Source organism: Alternaria ventricosa (genome assembly GCF_023758065.1).
Source record: "Alternaria ventricosa strain BMP 2768 chromosome Unknown scaffold_3, whole genome shotgun sequence".
In the NCBI taxonomy this organism is placed as follows: Eukaryota; Fungi; Ascomycota; class Dothideomycetes; order Pleosporales; family Pleosporaceae; genus Alternaria; species Alternaria ventricosa.
In genome coordinates this window covers 1930806-1953136 of record NW_026055683.1, presented here as the reverse complement: position 1 = coordinate 1953136, position 22331 = coordinate 1930806, and the positions used below count along the sequence as shown (strand labels likewise).

General features: G+C 51.8%; 8 protein-coding genes across 8 annotated transcripts; 4 read left to right on the top strand and 4 right to left on the bottom strand.

Moving 5' to 3' along the window:
* Window positions 1-2058: 2058 nt before the first annotated feature.
* On the top strand, window positions 2059-3131 carry J4E93_002605 (uncharacterized protein; the record flags this gene model as incomplete). Its single annotated transcript, XM_049340547.1, has 2 exons — window positions 2059-2718; window positions 2769-3131. 2 exons carry the CDS (start codon window positions 2059-2061, stop codon window positions 3129-3131), a joined length of 1023 nt encoding a protein of 340 aa, XP_049202869.1.
* A 153-nt stretch (window positions 3132-3284) lies between these two features.
* Window positions 3285-5630, top strand: J4E93_002604 (uncharacterized protein; the record flags this gene model as incomplete). The annotated part of the gene is made up of 5 exons (XM_049340546.1): window positions 3285-3376; window positions 3624-3979; window positions 4028-4734; window positions 4788-5263; window positions 5318-5630. The coding sequence occupies 5 exons, from the start codon at window positions 3285-3287 to the stop codon at window positions 5628-5630; spliced, it is 1944 nt and encodes a 647-aa protein (XP_049202868.1).
* A 30-nt stretch (window positions 5631-5660) lies between these two features.
* J4E93_002603 (uncharacterized protein) lies at window positions 5661-6471 on the bottom strand (the record flags this gene model as incomplete). Its single annotated transcript, XM_049340545.1, has 3 exons — window positions 5661-5838; window positions 5891-6207; window positions 6256-6471. The coding sequence occupies 3 exons, from the start codon at window positions 6469-6471 to the stop codon at window positions 5661-5663; spliced, it is 711 nt and encodes a 236-aa protein (XP_049202867.1).
* A 453-nt stretch (window positions 6472-6924) lies between these two features.
* Window positions 6925-8812, top strand: J4E93_002602 (uncharacterized protein; the record flags this gene model as incomplete). Its single annotated transcript, XM_049340544.1, has 4 exons — window positions 6925-7023; window positions 7074-7359; window positions 7413-8147; window positions 8211-8812. The coding sequence occupies 4 exons, from the start codon at window positions 6925-6927 to the stop codon at window positions 8810-8812; spliced, it is 1722 nt and encodes a 573-aa protein (XP_049202866.1).
* Window positions 8813-8967: 155 nt separating this feature from the next.
* On the bottom strand, window positions 8968-10716 carry J4E93_002601 (uncharacterized protein; the record flags this gene model as incomplete). The annotated part of the gene is made up of 1 exon (XM_049340543.1): window positions 8968-10716. The coding sequence occupies one exon, from the start codon at window positions 10714-10716 to the stop codon at window positions 8968-8970; it is 1749 nt and encodes a 582-aa protein (XP_049202865.1).
* A 669-nt stretch (window positions 10717-11385) lies between these two features.
* On the bottom strand, window positions 11386-14727 carry J4E93_002600 (uncharacterized protein; the record flags this gene model as incomplete). The annotated part of the gene is made up of 4 exons (XM_049340542.1): window positions 11386-13328; window positions 13376-13993; window positions 14252-14641; window positions 14700-14727. 4 exons carry the CDS (start codon window positions 14725-14727, stop codon window positions 11386-11388), a joined length of 2979 nt encoding a protein of 992 aa, XP_049202864.1.
* A 4427-nt stretch (window positions 14728-19154) lies between these two features.
* On the top strand, window positions 19155-20381 carry J4E93_002599 (uncharacterized protein; the record flags this gene model as incomplete). Its single annotated transcript, XM_049340541.1, has 1 exon — window positions 19155-20381. One exon carries the CDS (start codon window positions 19155-19157, stop codon window positions 20379-20381), a length of 1227 nt encoding a protein of 408 aa, XP_049202863.1.
* A 92-nt stretch (window positions 20382-20473) lies between these two features.
* Window positions 20474-22009, bottom strand: J4E93_002598 (uncharacterized protein; the record flags this gene model as incomplete). The annotated part of the gene is made up of 1 exon (XM_049340540.1): window positions 20474-22009. The coding sequence occupies one exon, from the start codon at window positions 22007-22009 to the stop codon at window positions 20474-20476; it is 1536 nt and encodes a 511-aa protein (XP_049202862.1).
* Between the last annotated feature and the right edge of the window lie 322 nt (window positions 22010-22331).

The following is a 22331-nucleotide window of genomic DNA, read 5'->3' as shown; positions in this document are numbered from 1 at the left end:
ATGCGTAGATAGGTATAAACTTGTGCATAATGTCACGCCGGATCAGGCTGCCAAGGCTGATGCGATGCTACCCTACTTTGTTCGCGATTGGCAGTTGCAGACAGTACATTCCAAAATTCAACCTTGGAAAGCCCTAAACATCTCCACATGTAACTACGAAACACATAGCTATGTTTATTGGAGCTCGTGTAGTCTCTTACTACGAGACCCGAAACAAATGCGAACGTGCAATCGCCCATGAACGGCGAACATCTCTGGCTTGCAATGACTTGTTGTCAATTCTTCAGCCTCTATCTAAGTACCCAGTCGTTATACGTGATCAAAAGATGTAGTGTATTCTCATGTACGCAGTATGCGCGTTTCATCCTGCATGCAGCAGCCAATATTTGAGACTGCATAGTCGAGGTTACACAGCAGCGCAGGCAATCACTCACATAAGAGGTCAAAGCGCGACGGCTTGCCCCGTTTGCTTATCAACAGATTGCAAGCCTGCCTACTTAAATGATAGCAATCATATTCTATAAAGTCTTTTAAACCCCGGAACGTAACTAATTCCATCCTCGTACCTTGGTAGTTCATTCGACATGTTTCCCGATACACCTTCATCCCACGCGGACGAAACGACGTCGCCGCTCTACGAAAAGCGATCGATCCCGGGAAAGGGAAACGGCCTTGTCGCATGTGCCGATATACCGGAGGGGACTCGTATTCTGTGTGAGAATCCGTTGTTCACTCTAGTCTCCACAGCGGATATGGTCGATAATGCTGTGTTGGCGAAAGTGAAATCTCTTTCCAAGGACCAACAACGCCAGTACCTCGGTCTTCACAACAACCATTCCAATAGCAACATATTCTCTGGTATCTTCAAGACAAATGCTTTACCATGTGGACCGGGCTCGCCGATCGGTGGCGTGTATCCAACCATCTGCCTGATCAATCACTCTTGCGACTCCAACTCCCACCATAGCTGGAACGACACGATAAGCAGCGAGACCATACACGCCCTTCGAGACATCAAAGCGGGAGAAGAGATCACAATCTGTTATAAAGATCCTGAGACCTATCAGGCGCGACGCGCTAAGCTTAGAGGCTTGTTCGGGTTTGATTGCGACTGCAGTCTTTGCTCACTGCCAATTGAGGAAAGACAAAAGAGTGATGCTCGCCGCACCCGCATCGCGCAACTCGATGAAGACATCGGTGACCCGAGCCGCGTCATGAACAGCCCAGGTACCTTCACCTGGACACCCCTACTCGTGTTTATAACCACTGACGCACTGTAGTACGTACCGCAACTAAAGCTAGCCATACCCTTTGAACTGGCTCGATAATATCTAGGAAGACATTTGCTAACTCCTGTCCGTCTCATTTAGGTCAAGGTCTTAGCAGACTGCCGAGAAATGGTACGTGTCCTGAACGAGGAGTTCAAATGCGTCACGATCCTGGATGCAAGACTGTACTACGATGCGTTCCAGGTCGCCATTACCCATGGCGATCAAGCTCGTGCTAGCGTCTTTGCGGGAAGAGCATACGACGCTCGGCTCATTTGCGACGGGGACGATAGCCCGGAGACACGCAAGATGAAGGACTTCCAGAGGAACCCGAATACACACCGCAACTTTGGAGTCTCCAAGCGATGGAGGAATAACAAGACCGCGGTTCCCAGAAATCTGGACGAGACGGAGTTTGAGGATTGGCTCTGGCGGTCGTGATCAGGCTGATCCGCAAACTTGAGGGTGTGAGATATCCTTGGACAGAAGCCCACAAGGTTGATTGTATTGGGTGAGAGCAAACAGTGGTTTTGAGCGGTGATAGAGCGGCTTGACAGCGTGATGAGATTCTGGTTTGCGCTTAGCTGGTGTGAATAGCTCACTCACTCACTCACAATGCATTTCTTTTAGGCCCCTACCCTTCTCTTGCCCTCACTTGCAACACAGTGTGCGCAGTAGCTGCTCGTCAGGTAAGAGCTTGCAGATCACAAAAGTTTACCACATCATCGGCGCTTGCAAAAGATTATACTTGACTTCTGCAGTCAGCTTGACTACCGCCGCATCCCGTACGATGAGTTCCTCACTCTACGATGTTCGAAAGATCCCCGGAAAAGGCAGAGGCCTGGTCACCCGCTCCGACGTTCCTGAAGGCACCCGTATCCTCTCCGAGAAACCGCTGCTCATGATACCTAACAACATGTCCAACGAGCAACTGGAGGCTCGACTCGCACGAGATCTAAAGGCCCTGGACAAGACTCAGCAGCGACAGTTCTTTTCACTTCACAACAGCTACACTGGCAAGTACGTCCTCGGTGGTATCTTCAAAACAAACTCGATGGCTTGCGGCAGCGACTTGTCTGCCATTGCAATCTTTCCCACCATCAGCTTCATCAATCACAGCTGCCTTCCAAATAGCCATTACAATTGGAATGACTCCATGGGGGTGCAGACGATCCATGTCACTCGCGATCTCAGCGCTGGAGAAGAGATAAGTATCTGCTACACCGACTCTGGAAGTGCCAGTGTTCGCCAAGCTTACCTGAAGAAGCATTTCGGGTTCCACTGTTCGTGTGCAATCTGCTCGCTGTCAGCTACTCATCGGAATGCCAGCGACGCGCGTCGTGAGGAAATCTCTCGTCTCCAGGACGCATTTGAGTCAACAGATCATGCCAGCTCCAAGCCTGAAGAGGCATTCTTCGACCTTCGGAAGATAGTCGACCTCTTGAACAAGGTACGTGATTTGGCTTAGTGAGACTGTAAGTCTATACTGATGGCTTCCAGGAGTTCAAAGGCGCTGCCAAAGTCCCCGAGGCGGATATCTACTGTTATGCGGTACAGCTCAGTCTCTTCCATAGTGATGAGGCGCGAGTAAGTGTATTCGCTGAGAAGGCGTACAAGGCTTTGCTCGTCTGTGTGGGCGAAGACGGTGAGAATACACAAGAGATGAAGGCCCTGATAGACAACCCTGCCTCTCACGGAGACTTTGGATCGCTGTCGGATAGATGGAGGTCTAACAGGTGTGATGCTCCAAGAGACAGGGGCTTCGACAAGAGATACTTCGAGGATTGGCTTTGGCATTCCGTGGAGAGGGTGGAGACGGAGGATCTTAGCGATCATGATTGCCCCGACTTTGGACGAGGATAGGAACTCGTAGCCATTCTAGAGCTGTGTAAACTGTCTCTCTGACTGTCTGTAGCTGCATCATTGCGGGGAGTAGATTCGGGTGCCTATGCAAATAAAAAATGACAGCGAGTTTGGTACGTGCGACGGCGTTTCCAGACGTTTCCAAGGTTCACAATGACGAGCGGGTGTGGTGCCGATTATATTTCAATTGAAGAGGATGACAAAGTTGTCCAGCTCTGGAGGCTGAAGAGTCGAGGACGCGAGAGGTGCGCAGCCTTTCGGCCCGATTTCGGCATAGATCAGCGCGTGAGCTGCACTCCAAGGTGCGCGGCGATGCTTCTGCATCCGCATCCCGCCCCCACCTCTGCACACTAGAGAAGCTCCATGCATGGAGCACCGAAGACCACGCGATGCTCTCTCATGCGATCGTTGTCGCGCGAAGAAGCTAAAGTGTTCGAAAGACGCGCCAATATGCACTTCCTGCGCCCATAGCGGCTCGCACTGCCATTACAGTGGCAAAGTCGCTAGATCACCCTTGACACGGGCATACCTCACGGGTGTAGAGAAGCGATTGCATAGCCTGGAATCACTGGTCACGCAGCTGCTACCCGGAGTTGATATTGAAGACTTGTTGTCATCTCCAAATGTGGCTGGTTCTGCACGGTCGGTTCTCATTCAGTCTCAAACGCCAGAAGTAGCTCCAAGCCCCCAGGGGAGCACCCACTCAAGCACACATGAGCCTGCATTACCTGAAGCTGTGCCCAACAATGTCGATGGATTCAATTGGCAGGAAGAAGACGTCAATGTGGATGGGCTGACGGATGGCATGGCCGCCCTATCAGTCGAGCCTACTGGTGTAGGTTACTTGGGTTAGTCGCTTCATTCAAAGAGCAAAACGCGTGACTGAAACTATCTAGGCTCGACTTCTGGGGTAGTTTTCCTTCGATGCTTGCTTGATTGGGCCGGATTTTTGCACCAGTCTGTTCCTCGACCCCAACAGAGTGTGGCGACCCCATCCGCTTCCTTTCGAAACGTATTGGCATCATCGCATATCTCGCATGCAGCTCTCACAACACAGCTGTCATCGAGCTTGATTGATGCCTACTTTGCCAACTACCACGTAGTCTATCCATTTGTTCACGAAGCAACATTCCGAGCCCAATACCATGAAGTCGTCCCGCGGCCCTCGAAGAAGTCATGGAACATGCTTTCTCATGCGATCATAGCACTTGGGGCGTGGTCGTTGAATAACGATCAAATCGGACTGGAAGACTACCTATACCGCCGGGCTTTGACCTTGGGTCAGGAAGAGTCGGTGTTTGAAGCTGCCAGTCTGACCTCTGTGCAAGCACTCATACTCCTAAGCAACCTCAGTCAAAAGCGCAACAGCCCAAATACGGGGTGGAATTTGTTGGGCCTCGGTGTTCGCACAGCGCTTAGTTTAGCCCTCCACAGAGAACTTCCTCACTGGAACATCACCCTGATCGAGCGCGAGACGAGACGTAGAGTATGGTGGGGTCTCTACATCTTCGACAGTGGAGCTTCGACGACATTTGGTCGCGCCATCATGTTGCCTGATCAAGAGACTATGGATGTTCATCCTGTGCTGAACATCCACGACGAGGTATGGTCATCCAGCGAAGTTTGTTTAGCCGTTGCGAAACTGACCCATGCTAGTCACTTACGCCACAAACTACAACGCTGCCCACTGAGGTTGATGAACCGACTATGTACTCCTCTCTGAGAGTGCAGAGTAGTTTTCACCTACAGACGAACCATATCTCGAACAAACTATTAGCCGAACCCGGGCTCTCTGCGGAGGCTGCTCTCGCTTTGAACGCTTCCATGGATGCGTGGGCGCACACAGTTCCGACATATTTCCAGCTTTCGCACGCGCCCAGATCGACAGCTCCATGGTATTCATTCGCCCGCTCTCGGCTATGGTGGAGGTTCTGGAATCTCAAGATCATCATCTTCCGACAGATATTGTTGCGCCGAGCCATCTCCGAGCGAGGCCAGATTCCAGACTTAGCCATGCAGTCAAGCCAAGAGGACTGTAAGCGAATCTGTCTTGAAGCTGCACATTCTACAGTGGTTTCGATACATCAATATGCAACACAAGACTTGAACAGACTTGAGGGCTGGTACGCAACGTGAGTACCTTAGTTGGACCCTCCGTATGAACATTTAAGCTAATGGGATTACAGGTACTTCCTTTTCCACGCGGCACTAGTAATAACTCTTTGTATCATCAGCTTCCCACGCGCTGAGGAGACTGCAATCTGGTACGACGATGTTCGCTTGGCCCGAACCACCTTCCGTGAACGGCTTGTTGGGGATTCGCTGTCAGCACGCTGCGTGGCCATCCTCGACCAAGTGGTATCTGACGGCGAGCTGGACTCCGGTACACTACAGGATCTGGAGCTGGACAAAGATGCTTTGAGTACATTTCCATGGTCCGTTGAGTCCAATGAGTTATTCAACTCTTTCGATTGGGACTTCACTACGTCCGGGTTCTGACCTCAGGCGCGATCTTAATGGCACGATTCCTCAATTCTCGATGATGACATCCGGCTTCACCATCATGGATCGTATCAGTTCGCCGTTTGGAATGTCATTCTCCTCTGCTCGTGCGATTGCAGCTGACATCGACGTCTCGATGCCAGCAGCAAGGTGACGTTGTGCTAACCTTTCACGAACTGTGTCCACAGGCGCGTCGACAAACCATCTACAGAGTGTCAGTACCAACCCGCCAGGCGATAAATATGACCATGACCAACCTTTCATCACACATCTCTGCAATCTGATCCCATGGGTCTTGCTTCAAAAGTGTGTAATTGCCTTCGACAATAACAAGTCGAGTACGAGAAGAGATCTTGATAGCGTCTTGCACGGGGTCCTTGACAGCATGGTCAAAGCCGGGTGCAGGAATACAGATGTCGGCTTCGCCATCCTTGGTGACGGGGGCTTCTTTGAGTGTCTTGACAAGTGTCACACACGCCTCCGCATCAAATGTAAACGGTGCCCCACGTCTTTTAAACGCTACTTCGGCATCATCGAAAGTCGATAGGATCTCCCGAGTGAAGTGGAAGCCGTCCTAGTGGTCGTCAGAGATGCGGCATCGCGGGTTGCAGTTGGCTCTTACCATCGGTACAACAGCAACATCTTTGACGCCTCGTGCAGCGAGCTCGGAGACGAGCGCATCAGACACTGTTGACTTTCCCGCGCCTGGCACGCCCGCAAGAGCAACAAGCATGCGATGACCGGGATTGGTCGCTTGGCGAGACAGAAGGTTTTCCGTGCGCTTGGCTACATCGAGTATGGCTGCACGCAAGGCGTCCACCTTCGATTCGGCTGGCATGATCGGCTATCCTGGAATAGAAGATACAAAATTCCTATTGAGATGCAAAAGTGTCTGAGATGTTCGCATGAAAGGGCTGGCATAAGGTGAGCAGTGTTGCAGTACTACATGCGACGAACTATGATCTAAAGATCACGTTGGCGTTGTGGAGCTCGGACGACAGCTGTCCGAGCATAAGTCATGTTGGAGCCCCAGTTCCCACAACTGAATCAGGCAACTTTACCATGCGGGGATCCCGCATGGCACTTACGACTACCGGCGTAGACGCATGGAGAATCATGGAGTCGGACGACAGTGCTCCGAAGGTGTCGAATTCCAGCTGCGATCGTGAAGTTCTCACGCGATCGGCAAAGGTATATAAGCACGCGACACTACCACCACTAGGCTGCCTACTCATAGCTGATTCCAACCATCGAAGCCGGCGTTGGCATATCCACAAAGAAGATCACCAACATGTCTTCAATTCAGGATGTTGGCGCCGCTGGAGCTGCGCCAAAGATTGGTGTCTACAAGGAGCTGAGACAAAACCCATATCTCCTTGGGCTATCCGCTGTAAGTTGGTATCAAGCCCAACTCGCCTCAGTTTCAACTAATATGCATAGTTCGCCTCGTTGGGCGGTTTCCTCTTCGGTTATGATCAAGGTGTCGTCTCTGGAGTGCTGACCATGGAGTCTTTCGCGGCATCTTTCCCGAGAATCTCTACAGACAGCTCCTTTAAGGGCTGGTTCGTCTCGACATTGCTACTCGCCGCTTGGTTCGGTTCTCTCGTCAACGGACCAGTAGCCGATCGCTTCGGTCGCAAAGGGTCTATCATCATAGCTGTCGTCATTTTCACGATCGGCTCTGCGCTTCAAGCTGGCGCGATCAATATCCCGATGGCTTTTGCAGGTACGAAACTTCCAGTGTGACATGATTGCAATCTATACTGACAATACGCACAGGCCGCGCAATCGCTGGTTTCGCTGTTGGCATGTTGACGATGATCGTGCCAATGTACATGAGTGAGGTCTCGACTGCCGGCATCAGAGGCACTCTAGTCGTTCTCCAACAGCTTTCCATCACACTCGGTATCCTTGTCTCCTACTGGCTCGAGTTCGGTACTCAGTACATTGGAGGCATACGTTGCGCGCCCGACATCCCGTATACTGGTGGCACTGCGGCAGAACCTGCCTTCGACCCACGGAACGACGTTGGCCCGAACGGCTGCACCGGTCAGAGCGATGCTGCGTGGCGCGTTCCTTTTGCGCTCCAGATCTTCCCCGGTCTCGTTCTCGGTATTGGAATGCTGTTCTTCCCCGAATCACCTCGCTACTACTGCATGCGCGATAATGAGGAGGCTGGTGTGCGAGCGCTCGCTCGAGTTCGTCGCACCACTCCAGACGATGAGTCCTTGCAAAAGGAGTATCTTTCCATCAAAGCCGAAGTCATGTTCGAGGAACAGTACAATCGCGAGAAGTTCCCTGGCAAGTCTGGAATCTCGCTGTACCTTTCCGGCTACTCGACTCTCTTTTCGACCTGGCCATCTTTCAAGCGTACCGCTATCGGTTGCTGTGTCATGTTCTTCCAACAGTTCATCGGATGTAATGCGATCATCTACTATGCGCCAACGATCTTTGGTCAGCTGGGCCTTAGTGGGAAGACGACTGGTCTGCTCGCAACTGGTGTATATGGAATAGGTATATGATCATCAGATTCAGCATCAGATGCAACGAGACTTGATGACTAACTTTATCTTCTAGTCAACACACTGTCTACTCTTCCTGCGCTATTCCTCATCGACAAGATCGGCCGCCGACCTCTCCTCCTCTGTGGTGCCGCTGGTACTTGCATCTCCCTCTTGATTGTCGGCGGTGTCATCGGCGGTTACGGATCTACTCTCAAAGACCACCCCGCAGCTGGCTGGACGGGCATCGCTTTCATCTACATCTACGATGTCAACTTCTCGTACTCTTGGGCACCAATCGGCTGGGTACTTCCATCGGAGATCTACAACATTGGTAATCGCTCAAAAGCCATGTCTCTGACCACCTCATCAACATGGATGTGCAACTTCATCATCGGTCTCGTCACACCCGATATGCTGGAAACCATTGGCTTCGGTACATATATCTTCTTTGCTGCTTTCGCTTTGATAGCATTTGTGTTCACGTGGTTCTTGATTCCCGAAACTAGGGGCAAGAGCTTGGAAGAGATGGACACTGTGTTCGGTGACAGCACTGCGCACGAGGAGAAGACTAGGTTGTACAACATTGCGCAGAGTTTGGGACTGGAAGAGGCTGAGGCTGCGGCATTCGATGAGAAGCCTATGAAGGCGCTGCAGACTGAGGTGACGAACGTGTAAGAATCGTCTACCCAGATGGCGGCAGTACATCAGATATCCGTTCACTATAACAGATGCTGTAGGCAATCATGACAAATCTTCCTATTCAAGGCAAAAGACAGAAGCTAAACACCGTGAAGCGTACGTTGCCACTAGGTCTCCTTGTTTGCTCAATATTATCCTGACGTAGGCTGCAGGCCTGATAGCTGGTCTTGAGAATCCTGCATTGATTCGTCTTCATCTTCATCATAACCATAATCACTTCCCTCATACTCGTCATCCTCAAAGTCACCCTCAAAGTCATCCTCAGAGTCATCCTCAGAGTCAGTAATCCACCCCGTCATCCGTACCTTCCTCCGTTCATTACAAATCTGAGCTCGGCATTCAGGACAAAGATTGGAGTTGGGTGAAGTGCCGTTCATCCATTCTTTGATGCAAGCGAAGTGAAAGTAATGGCCACAAGCGCTCATTTTGGCACCTAATAAGCCGTGGGTCTCAAGACACACAACGCAGAGCTGATCTTGAGGGATGTCTAGATCCCATGCTCCATGTTTCAATGGCTCTATGGGAGCTCCGTAGGCCTCTAGATAAGCCTTTCCGTAGAGGTTGCGTAGGGTTTTCGTGTCAAGATTGTATTCATCTTCGGAGTCATCTCCAGCGTTTTCTCCGTTGTCGGTTTGCAGGTTGTTTGCATTTTCTGCTGATGACGCTCCAGCCGATGCAGCTACTGGCCCGTTCAGCTTTGCGCACCAAAACGCGTGTATCTCCTCGCTGTTGTAGGAGTCGGTGCCAATAGTTTGCGCCTGAGCCATATTTCGTGGAATGCCTCCGAACTTGCCCTTTCTAATCCTGTCTGCTGACAGCGAAGAAGCCGCTTCGGGTATCTCTTTCCATGTTTGGAACTGCAGGCGTCCGTCTCTCCACATCCCTCTTAGCAGAGCTTTCATATCCACAGTCTGCGATTTGGACTTGATCATGGCTCTGGCAAACTGATCCATCACTCCTTGGTACAAATAGTCTGCAATCGGCTTATCCATGGTAAGGGCAAAAGCCTCGGCCCACAAATCATCCCAGATATCCCTAAACTTGATCTTCCTCAATGCGACTCTTGTATGGTAAGGAAGCACCGTGGTCTCACTTCCGTAAAGTGATGGAGTTGCTTCAACTATGTTCTTGAAGCGGGCGCGTGCCTGTAAAAAGCCGCCAAGGTAGGTCACGTATGATGGATAGAAACATGGGTTCCTGTCCCAGATTGCGGCCACGTTGAGTGCGATGTCCATTACGATCTCGACCAGGCTTGCTATCGATGCTTCGTCGCAACGGGGCCACATGGTAAAAAGACAGAGCGCGGGTTGGATGGCTTTCATGGTTATGAAGTGGTCCCCCTCTTGGTAGTCTTTACTACTGTTGTATTTTGGCTGAGGCGTGAGAAGCTGTTGAAGCGCCGTTCTCGCTCCGGCGTAACAAGCAACTCCATCCGGTAGGCGGATCAGTGCGCACTCGACAAGCCACTTGATACTGCGAGTTACTGTCGTATATCCTTCGCCCTTGTCCCATAGTACTTCTCCTGACATCAAGTCCGTCTGATGGGTGTACTCATCCACAACGTGCGAATACAATCCTCGGTAGAAGATACCAGGCAGGGCTTGTCTTACGGATTGCCTAGTTTGAAACTGCGGTGCCTCCCGGTCCACGAGTTCCGGTATTGTGGCGCACACATCGTCGTATCGTTGAGGGGTGGGCGTGTACACAAGGCAGTACTCATCGGCTTCGCGTTGACTGAGTATACCTGCGAAGAACCGGATGATGAGCTGGGATCCATAGGGTGCGTCTAGGAACCTCTCGACGGCGTTAGACAGTTCGGGAATATAACGTGGTTCAGGCTCGCGATCGTCGAGTTCGCAATCTCTGTCGACTTCGTGCATCGGCGCGGTCTTGACGGGATCGGATATGGATTTTCGACGTCTGAGTGCGGCTAGGAAGGAGGGCAGGAGCAAAGACTGTTTTTACCGCCAAAAGCTTGGACGTAGCAAACACTCATCCGACTAACAATGGCAGTGAAAGCGTTTCGATCCTCTGCTTATCACGTAACACCAAGGTAACAAAGAAGTGCATGGCGAACCCCCACAGGAGGTATATGTTTGTACACTAAATGCTAGCAATACGACGCCGCCACCGAAGAAAGTAAGAGCGCACCGATGCGACTAACGAGTACAAGGCTACTTGTGATACACGAGCAAGGAAAACCAAAAAAGCGAGCGCTATGTCAGAGCAATCAAGAGGGGTATTAGAGACAGTAGCGAAGATATAAACCAGCCACCACCAGGGCTCCTATAAGGATACATATTTCGCGCAGCGAGCGAGCGAACGATGCAGGCCGGAGGAAAACAGAGATGTAAAATGGGTGATGACAAGCAAAGGTATAAAGAAGCGAACAAGAAAGTAGAACCCCAGCCCAAAAAACCAAAGTTCTCCCAAGATTTCGTTCCACATAATGCGTCCCACAATCCCCAGAACGCCGGTTGAAGATAGAGGAAACAAGCCCCTAGGGTATACTGAAAAAGCAAATAATGTGACTCACAATGAGCGAGCGTCTAGAATCTCGACCCCGCCCTCAAACTGCCGTTTGCGCTTGTGCTGCGTGCGGTGCTAGCACCACTTCCAGCTCGCTTCATGCGCTTCTCCATAAGCCCGTTGAGCAGACGATCTAGTTCGCCACTCAGGCCTTGCATGGTCTTTGTCTCCTCGGAGAGATAGTCCTTCATCAGTGGATGATCACGACCAACAGGTACAACACCCGTAGTGTCGTTGATAACGACGAGCATATCACGAATTTCGCTACCATCATCGAGGTAAGCGCGGAGCGAGGCGTCAGACCATGCAGGAAGCATTGTGCTTTCCGAGGATACGGGCGGCGAAGGTTCGCGATCCTTGGTAGGGATCGGTGCTGGTCGTGAAGGTGGAGGCCCGGCCGGTTCAGATGCATGATGCGTGGGTGAGGAAGTGTTGTCAGACCTGAAAGTCGAAATCGTGTTGTTCTCTGGAATGGTTTTCATAGGGCTGTCGTCAGGCGTAGGCGTCGAAATGGGGGAGCTGGTCTCTTGGCTTGAGCTATCGGTAGATAGGCCTGGAGTATGGTGGGATTCAGACTCTCTTTCTCTTTCAGCAACACTCTCTTTCTGTGAAGGCTGTGCGTCCGCTGCAGAGACGTGTACTGGAGACTCAGAAAGGCGCCCAGCAGACTCGGACTTCTCAGCCTCGCCTGGTTTATCCTGAGCATCAGGATCCGCGAAAGGATCGCTGCTTTCATCTGAATCGAAATCATCCAACTGCACGCGCTGCTTCGCCTTGGTAACCTTCTCGCGCTTGACCTCTCCTTCTTGTGGTGACTTCATCATACTACTGAATGGGTTTCTTGAACCTGTAGGCGCGGATGTTGAGTCTGGCGACATGGTCTGTTCTTCTACAGAAGGCCTGTTTGCCTGATCCTGTTCGGGCGGAACTAAACGCATGGTCGATGTAGAATGTTGTGCGGCCGACTGATTGTCAAGTCCATCCGACATTGCATCTGGCTCGGCGCTCAACTCAGTCGGACTCTCAGTCTTCAAAATACCCTTTGTCTTTTGCGGCGAATCGTCTCGGTTACGTTGACTTCGGTGCACCTTGGGCTTGCTCAACTGTCTCAGCGGTGCTGGAGCTGTTGCCTGTTCAGCTGACGGTCGTTCTGCAAGTTCATCCGATGGTTTCGATTGCGGCGAGCTGCGGTCCATTTCTTCCGGCTTCTCGATGTCGCTGTCCACAGAGTCTTGTGCGCCCTTGCCTTTACGATCCTTGCGCTTGAAAAGCCCACTGAGCATGCCAGACTTCTTCTCTTTCTTCTTCTTGTCGTCCTTGACCTTGTCCGCGAACCCATTCTTCTCCAAACTTTCGAGGCTAGGGCCGCGTTCGCGGGAGCCTGTAGTCGATGTACTGGAGTCGTCGCGAAGCAGGTTGGGAGTGAGGGTGATTTTGCGTGTCTCGGTGTTTTCGTCTTTGAAGAAAGAGTCTGTGTTGCGAAGCGTGCCATTCCGAGAGACTTTGGGATCCAAAGGTCGATCGACCGCGTCTTCGCTACCTCTTTCACGGTCTTCGCTTCGTTTGGCAGATTCCTCGCTTGAGCCTCGTGCTTCACCATCAGTCTGGCCATCCTTCTTCGCGCCGTTAACTTTGAGAGGTTGCACTTCGAGGTTCTCTTCCTGTGTAGAATCGCCATCTTGTGTTGCTGCCTGTTGCTGTTGCATTTGCTTTGGCTCCGGGCCACCGAAAAGCTCACCTTCGCCCTCGTCAGACGAGTAGTCGTAGTCCGAGGCTTCAACGTAGGTTGGAGGAGCGAATTGTACGGTCTTAGCATTCCTTCGTCGCATAGCCTTCTTGAGCGGGTTCTTGGATTTCTCGGCAGTATCACCAAGCATCGTTGCGGAGAGGTCTATATTTCTGTGCTTGTTGAGGCGAGCCAGACGTTCTGTCGGTGTCTCGATGTGTTCGGCGGGCAGGTAACCTGTAAATTGAGTCAGCAAGAGCTTCAGGTTGGTGACGGATGCCTACCAATGCTATTGTCCTTGACTACTCGTACTAGCCACCAGTAGCTGTTACTGTCGTCAAGTAACACCATCGTGTCACCTTTGGTTGCATTTGCCTGACCCTCGACGGTCGCGACAAACGTGTGCAGGGCGTAAACAAATTCGAAATCGATGTCCTCTGTTTCTCGTAAGCATTCGCCTCCCCATCCTGAGTCGATAAATCTGGAATCATCAGAGAAAGAGACGTCGTTGGATGCATCATCGTTGTCTTGGTCCATGTCCTCATTCCAGGAGTCGGCATCGCTGTCGGTGGTCCAAGAGCCCTCCTCATCTTCGGAGTGACCATCGTCGGGGGAAGGGGTGCTGCTCGTCCCTCGAGGTGGACCTGGGCCGGGTTCTAAGAACGGATCGTCCGGCGTGTCCAGAAGTGCGCGGTTGATCGGTTTCAACATGCTTTTGACCTGCTCCTCGTCCAGTTCGGAGATTAGTGATGCATGTGAGTCTTCTCTCATCTCAATACGGCGTTCGACGGCCTTGAGTTGTCTCGTCCTCGGGCTCATACCGACCTCGACCCGTATGGTATCGCTGTCGTCCGGTGCGTTGGTGGCCCTTGTCCAGGAATACTCACCACGATGATGCTCCGCTGACTGATTTTCCGTGGGTATAGGGAATCGAAAAGGAATGGGAATCGATGTAGGTCGACCCCTTGACATATGAGAAATGTCGGACGCTGGGACGCTGAGTGGTCTTCGAGCGTTGGCGACAGAAATAGGAAAATGAATGGGCGTGTTCGTAAACGGGGAGGAAGAAGCGACCGTTGAGAGGAACGGCGAAGACTGCGGAGTCGTAGACTCTTGTCTTGCCGCCCAGGTCGAGGGGAAACAAGGTAAAGAATACCCACCATCGTCTATCGAGGGCGAACTCGAAATCTTGTCCATCATGTCGTCGTCCATGTCCTCCTCCACGTCGGCGTCCTGCATGTCGCCATCATCACCGTCGTTGGACGTTCCACCATTCAGCCTGACAGCCTGCTCGTCTTGCTCTGAGCCCTTGTTTCCATTGATGACAGTGCGGTCGTCGTCTGAGCCGGGATCGTCTCGTAGCGTGTTGCCAGCATCGCTCCATGCATCGTGCAGACGCGCCTCCTCTGAGGTGCGCTCCTGCTCTACATGCCGTATCGCAGCCTGCTGATGAGGCGCTGCTGGGCCAATACCGAGCGGCGCAGGATGTTGGGGCTGCTGGGAGTGGTCTTGGGCGGTGGGCGATGATTTGTCCTGCAGGTCGATGGTGTCTACGCACTTTAGTTAGCCTGCGCACCTTCAATTGCGCGCTCTTCACTATATTCGTACCTGCTCTGATGATGTGCGGTCGCGTCATCCTAGCTCATTCCTCTCTGCGCGTGCAACGTTGGGGGATCTTCGTTCGGAGGAATGGCTAGGTGAGATGAGGCGCAATCGGTGGCTGGGTCGACTTGCGCAGGGTCACCGTAGCGCGACTCCAGTTGCCGTGGAAATACAACAATACAAAGCGCAAAGAATCGCGGACGTGGGTCTATCAGGGCGTTACAGGTGTCGCATGCGTTATTGGGGCGTGTTTCGAGGAAGGAGCGGCTGAGGGTCGGGGGAGCGTGAAGCGGAGTGAGATCCGTTGGGGGACATGCGAATCACTGACGCGGCGGCGAGGGCGAGACGGCGGCACAGCGAGACAGCAAGAGGGCGAGGGGATGGCGATGAAAGCGTCGCTGCTGGCAGTGAGGGGCACGTCGTGGGCGGTGCAGTGGTGAAAGTAACGTCGTATGGCACGAGAGTGAACTGTTTCGGGGTCGCGCCTTCCCGAAGTTGTGCCCTGTTCAGGTCAACTTGAAACACCTCACTTCTAGTTCCTGCGCTAGCCTGTTCCTGGCCATCCCATTGCAAAAAGGAGATGCGGCTCGGTCCTTTTATATCACCGCTCTAATGACCGCATCTGCAGCCAACTCCTGTCTGATTGCCTGTCTTGTCCTGAACGCATGATGCGTTCGCGGAGTCGTTTCCATATGGGCGACGTTATGTGGGGTTCCCGGCTGCAACAACAAGCCGCCAAACACTAACTTGGAACAATGTCAAACGTCATTGACTTTGGCAGCTTGCGACAGCAACACTACGCCATGTCGCAGAAACTGTCTCAAGTTCATGGGTTCTAGAAACATGTTCTAATAGCACAAGACAAGGTTCTTCCTATCTTCCTGAGGGCGTCAAACGGCTTAGTACTCCTGTGTATATATGAGAGGCTTGGCGACGTCCTCTGTAGCTCTACACCATGTTGACTAGACGTTCGTTACACAAATGTCACACATAAAAGGCAGAAGCTGTTCAACGTAGATAACGAGCAGAAAAGATACTAATGTTGTAACTTGTCTGGGTAAAACACTACTGTTTACTGTCCCAAAACAACCATGTTACTTAAAGACCGATAACCATATCAGGTCGTCCAGCACTATGTCGAACATATACTCTCCACGTGTACCAAAATGGCTATTGACTGTCGAAAGGAAGACCCCCTGCGTTTTGCATTGACTACAAGACGTCCGAGCAACTTGCTCCAGGGTTGAATCGAAACAGTTCAACACACGTAAGAGCTGTTTGTCGGAGGGTTTTCTGGGAGTTTGTCGAAATACGAAGAGTTCTTCCAGCCGCAGACGCGCATTTTAACAAACTCTTCGATCTCTTTATCGGAAATCTCTTGGTTGGCCGCAATTGGATGCAGCGTCCATGCCATGACCATCATGTCCTCGATATCCAACAACCCTACGAAAGTTCTCACAGACCTATAGTCGTTTCCGAGCTCAAAATCTCGTTGATCGTTCTGGTAATCTGCCAGTGCTGGTCCAACCACAAGGTATTTGCCACCCTTCGACTCCCTGACTATCAGCTTATACGCATCCTCTGAAGTAGGGTGGTCATCCTCGGTTAGATACCAGTCACCCACTTTCGTATCTACAGGCGCACACACAGTAGCTGTTGAGCTTATTTGTATCCGAATAAAGCGTCCATGTCGCTCGCGCCCTATGTAGTATGAGTTCGGCCCAGACTGCCTTCCATCACCGATAGATTCATACATCAGATCACCATCGCTGATCTGTACACCACTCCAACTCGTTGATACATTGGCAATCTGGGAAGTACGGTTGCTCTGTATTCGAAAGTACGCTTGATGGGTGACACTCGAACGTAACGCAATGGCATTGCGTAAAGATTCTAGTTCCAAAGTAACATCGAAGAGCTTGAATAGTAGAGAACAATTATATGTCGAGAGTTCGTGATCGACATCCCAAAAGCTGAGAACGTGCTTAGCAACCTCGAAGTTATCCTTGATGTAATCCGGAGTCGGCTCCTGTCCCTCTGGCCACCTTACAAGGGACAGAATACCATAAAGATTATCTCGAGCGTCCACGCAATGGAAATCGCGAAGCACCAGTAACATTTCATCGAGACCTTGCTTTTGCGCTGATACACCAAGCCGTAAACAGCTTCTCTGTGGTACGGTATAATACAATCCGTACCATAACGACCGCCATGAACGATTCGAGAGTATGTAGGCGGGGATGCATGTCTCTAAAGTCCGTCTCAGGAATGCTCTGATCATGCCAAAGTGACCTTCGAGGTATTCACGGTTGACCCAGTATTCTACAAGGGAGTCTAGTGCTCGGAAAGACTCGCCCGGTTGTAAATCTGCCCCGCAACAGTATGACACTCTAATGGCTAGATGTAACTCCTGTAAGACCCATACGCGTGTGAAGTAAGGCCTCCGTATAAATGTGAGGAATGCTTCGCTCGTTCGTATTCGTTCCGAGGCAGGCATAGTAAAGAGACATCGTAACCTCCGCCACGCACGTCCACGCCCTTCCATGAACCGATACCGGGACAGAGAGTATGGTTCAATCATATCATGGACCTGAAGCGATTGGCCCCAGCTGTAAACAGTCTCGAGAAAAGGGCGTTTCCTTCCATCAACGGCCATCAAATATTCGCTATCGTCTGCATGTGGCCCAACGCAGGCGAAAACATGCTTCGCTCCGGAGTAAATTTTGCCCATGATGCCGACTTGGTGGTTTCTCTCCTGTATACTCGTCTGCGCAATACAGATGGCGTCAACCCAGTAATGACGACTAGCTTTCGTCGCAAAAGCTTGCTGAAGCACGTATTCGCAGTTTCGCCTCACAACCAAAGGCTTGCCGTTGACAGTGATCTCGGTCGTGTCGGCTGGGTCGCCCCAGGTATAAGATATCGCGTAATAGGGCGGTGCATCGTCGATTGGCCATGAGGATATGTCGCATTCGACGTGCTGGCCAAAACCGCCGCGCAGGATGTGTAGTAGGCGGAAGTGTGTGGTAGAGTCGGGCAGTGGGTCGTGCTCGAAAGCGGAGGATGGGGTTCCGCTGGTCATTCTCGCGCGTAGTTGGGAAATTGAGGAGTTCAGGGGATGCCCAGGTGGTGCGCGACATGCGCGACTTTGATGCACGAAATAGTGCTTGATGAAGATGTTCTGTATTCTCCGTTCTGGTCTATGGGGAAGATGGGAATGAACAGGCAACGGTCGGAAGGCTGAAGTGCTGCCTGTCCACCAACTCAACCAGGCTGAACTGATCCTCAGCCGCAGTCAGCCATGCGGAGGCTGTGCGGCAGCGTCGCGCGTCTCGCATCCTCAACTTCCAACATCGTTTTTACCTTGTACACGTCTTCCTTCGCGAACTACCTAGGTAGGCAATACAATGAGCTTTTGTTCTGATCGACATATCCGCCACGGCCTCTGGCTTCGACTGCGCTGAATTGTCCGAGGCAGCTTCGACACCCAGGTACCTAGGTAAGGTAGGAACAGCGTGCAGATCACAGGGTCGTCGCCGTCCAGAGTGACTCGAGGATTTAGGAATTTCCTTCGCACAAGAAAAGACGCTTGCGACAGATGTAACGGCCAATGCCATGATGTCTGCGTTCATCGATGGAGAAGAGTTGCTAGACGCTGAGAGGTTGTAGACCCGCCGAGGAAGGCTCTCGCGATGGGAGTCTCGACCTTACACTTGCAGGGCTGGCGCAACAACTACCAGATGCCGACGAGCTCCATTCTGTCGTTGCAGACGTGGGCGATGCTGCCATCGTGAGAGGTCAACCGCACGCATCAAATCTAAGGCGTGCAGAAGGCAATGACGGTGCGCAGCTCAAGTTCGTGTGGTGGTAACAAAACAAGCGGATCTCCCGGAGATTTGTTCGCACGGAATGTCTTCGGCTTATGGGTTCCGTATTACGTAGCGGTGGCATCTTCGCACTAGCTTCTGCCGAAAACCTCTTTGAGATCCGTCCCGTACTGTGAAAGAACGTCCATCTTTCTCTACGTGCTTCACGTACTTTATGCGTTCGATTCAAACGTCGTCATAGCCAAGGTTATCCAATGCCCCTTCCAGCCCTACCCGTACGAAATGGGCGCCGCCTGTGGATCTCTCCGGGCCGATGCACACGAGCTTGTCCTCTGACGGCTCTAGCGTGCCCCTTCGCGGTCAGCTCTCATCGGCCCGTGAGCCTCATCTAGCTTTCAAGCCTTCCAGAAGACCACTTTTGTTAATTTTAGAACACGACCATCGTCTTTTGTTCGTTGCGCTTGGGTCTAAATGGACAGGACCGTTGAAACGTCTCGTGGATACCCTTGTAGAGACGATGTCTATGCGCTATAATTAAGCAGCGCAAGCGCAGGTATGTACCTTTCCATCCTGCCGTCTGTTTCTCCCTCCTTAACACTCACGACTTCGTTTTATCAAAACACCATCTTTCACCATGGTGAGCCAAATGAAGAAGCTCCTGGCCGTCGCCACCACCGTGTCGGCATCAGTTCTTGAACTGCCCGTCGTCATAGACAACAGCTATGCCAGCGTCAAATTCGAAATCGGAACACCTCCAAAGGAACACAGGTTGATGTTCGATACCGGATCGTCAACGCTTTTCGTCGTCAACACCGACTGCACCGAGGAATCTTGCCCAGATGGTAGGGTCACATCCTACGTTCGGGAGAAATACAACGCATCTGCCTCGTCCACATCCGTCGACCTCAATATCCCCGCGTCGATTCCATACCTCGGCGGTGACGTCGCTGGCGAAACTATCCAGGACGTTTTCAGCACTCTAGACGGTAGCGTAGAATGGAACCAGACTTTCCTGTCTGCCAACCAGAGCAGCTGGCGTTTCATCACTGCTGATGGGTTCCTCGGCCTGGGTTTCTCCTCAATCGCGGAAAAGAACACGTCGACCCTGGTCGAAACATTGCTGTGGGACGGAAAACTGGACGCACCACGCTTCGGTCTTTTCTATGGAACAAATATGAAGGATGCAGGCAATGGTACGCAAGACGGTGTGCTGACCGTTGGCGGCAGTCACGAAGACAAATACGTGGATGGTGAGATGGCCTACGCACCCTTGAGGAAAGAGGACCCATACCAGCTCTGGCGTACGGCACTAAGAAGCGTCAACGTACTCGTCGCGGAGAACCCGTCGGATCCAAACGCCACTGTCGACATACGCAATGGCCACCTTCCTACCACTACCTTATCGGTCGGTGGCCAGCCAGACGCCAATGTGACATGGCCAATGTCACAAGGTCGAGCCGTTTTCGATACTGGATCTGGACGCCTTTCCGTCCCAAGTGACATCATCGACGCCATGTACTTCAACCTCGGCTGGAATTACACTAAGCTATTCAACCACGGCCAAGAGATCATGGAGTGTAAGCACCTGAACGCTTCGTGGGCCGTTACCTTGACACTTGGCGAGGGCACCCCAGAGGACGATGTCTCATTCACCATTCGGGGCGACGAGTTCTTCGTACCCGGTCACCAATGCATGCCGCCGTTTGACAGTAGCGAAAATGAAGGATTTGCATTGGTCGGCTCTTCGTTCCTGCGAAGGCATTACTCTGTCTATGACTTTGGCGCTGATAAGGTCGAGGACTATCAGCCGAAGATCGGTTTCGGAAGGTTGAAGAAGGAGTATGATTTCTTTTACCAGTGAGGAGGACGGGACATGCGACTTTTTTCCATTCTTTGTAAATATACGTAGTCTGTTATAAGATTAGCTCAGATACGCTCGTGCTACAACGTATATCAAGTTGCGCCAGCTTTCCTGTCTACTTCGCGTATCGCCAAATGGGGCCGCCCAGTGCCTCTCGCCACTCGCATGTGCAATGTGAGGACTTTCGAATCGGGTTTGATCTTTTCAATCTTTTGCATCCTGGCGTCGCCCATTGTATCGAAGTACCAGAGCTCTTCAAGGTTGTCGCGGTAATGCTTGTGAAACTTCTTCTGTATGTTTGTCCACTGGTCTCCAACTACTACCGTAGCCGACCAATGTCCGTTTCTGAAAAAGAAGACGAATGCAAATGCGGGATACGCCTCCTTCTTGAACTCCATGTAGCCTATGATCGCGCCTGTATGCGTTGCGTGCAGCCATTTCGCAGTAGGATCCCATATGCCGCGAGGTTCGACTCGACTGACATGCACGCCTGCAGGCTTTTCTACACGCATGACCTTTTCCATGATCGTCGAAGCTTGTGGACCTGTCAATGACTTGACTGCAGTGAACTCAGTGTAAGTCACTTCAGTCTTGACCCTGGGGCACTCTTGAGGCAGCGCGCGGACGAACAGGTCGGGCCCTACTCTTCTGAGGTAAATTCCAACAGGACTGCCAACCGCACCTAGCGAGTGTTTTACTGGAAGTATAGCAAGTCCAGTATCGTGGTCCCAAGCGAGACCTAGTTTGAGCCTGATGCCACGGTTTGTCATGTAAAAGTCTCGCGGCTTAACAGCCGGTTCGGGGGTGATTGATCGCATCTGCCGAAAGCAGCTTGGAGAAGGAGCAAGGAGACCTGACAGCTTGTGATACGAGAAGGCATCATTCCAAAGGAAGAGCGAATCATCGGCGGTCTCGCTCAGTATCTGTTCTTGCAACCGGATGAACGCTTTTGACCCTTCTCCGTAGAGCATTGCCATGTTTATGTCGAAGATGCCCATGAGACTATAGGCAATGTCTTCTTCCCTCGTCGTCTTGCGCGTAGACGCCCACGAAAACCGCTGAGCAACAGGCACTTCGCTTAGCTCCATCCGATGTCTGAGGATATCGTCCGGAATACCTGTGATCTCCGTAATCTGAGCCGCTAGGCTCGCCTTGGTGCCTCTAAACTCCCATTTTTGATCAAAGAACACGACGTTCTTCGGTGCGATGAGCTCTTGGAGTGTCCAACCACGAAGGAACCATTTCGAAGAATTGAAAGAGAAAGCACTGTGATCGATGTCGTGCAGATAGGCGAAACACACCGAAGCTTCTTTGTAATATCTGAACATGGAGTTGATCGCCTCGCTGAGTTCTGCACTGCTGGATTTGTTTATGCAGCACGTATCGCACCATGCGTACGGTAGCTTGTATCGCGACGAAGCAGCCATCTTACAGGTCTCCACGATTTTCTGGTACCCTGGTTTCGACAGTGTTGATTTCGGACGGTCTTGCGGCGGCACCATCATCTCCTCGTAAGTCACCTCGTCCTTGGTCAGACCCCACACGTGTGATAGGATGGCATATCGCTGATCTGGATCTGCATGATCACGAACATGGAGGGCTAGCGTCGTAGTGTCGATAAAGATCATGATGGAGGAGACCTCGGGAGTGTATGTGGGGTGAAGTACGCTCAGAAAACTCAAACTATTGATGCATGTTCAAGCATCTTCGGGGGCGGGAGGCGATGTCCTCGAATATTGACCCCGCTGCAAGAGGTGCGGCTGAGTCCATATGTGTCCTCTAGCGTCTCGCGATATGCATCATGCCGTCCATTGTGTGTCAGCTTATGTCAGCGGTACAGATCAATGATCAAATTCAATTCTTACTCCGTGTCGTGTACATGTCAACGGTCGCAGGAGTGGTGCATGCCTACAGGGTGCGTCAGAGAGCTACCCCAGGTGACATGGATAC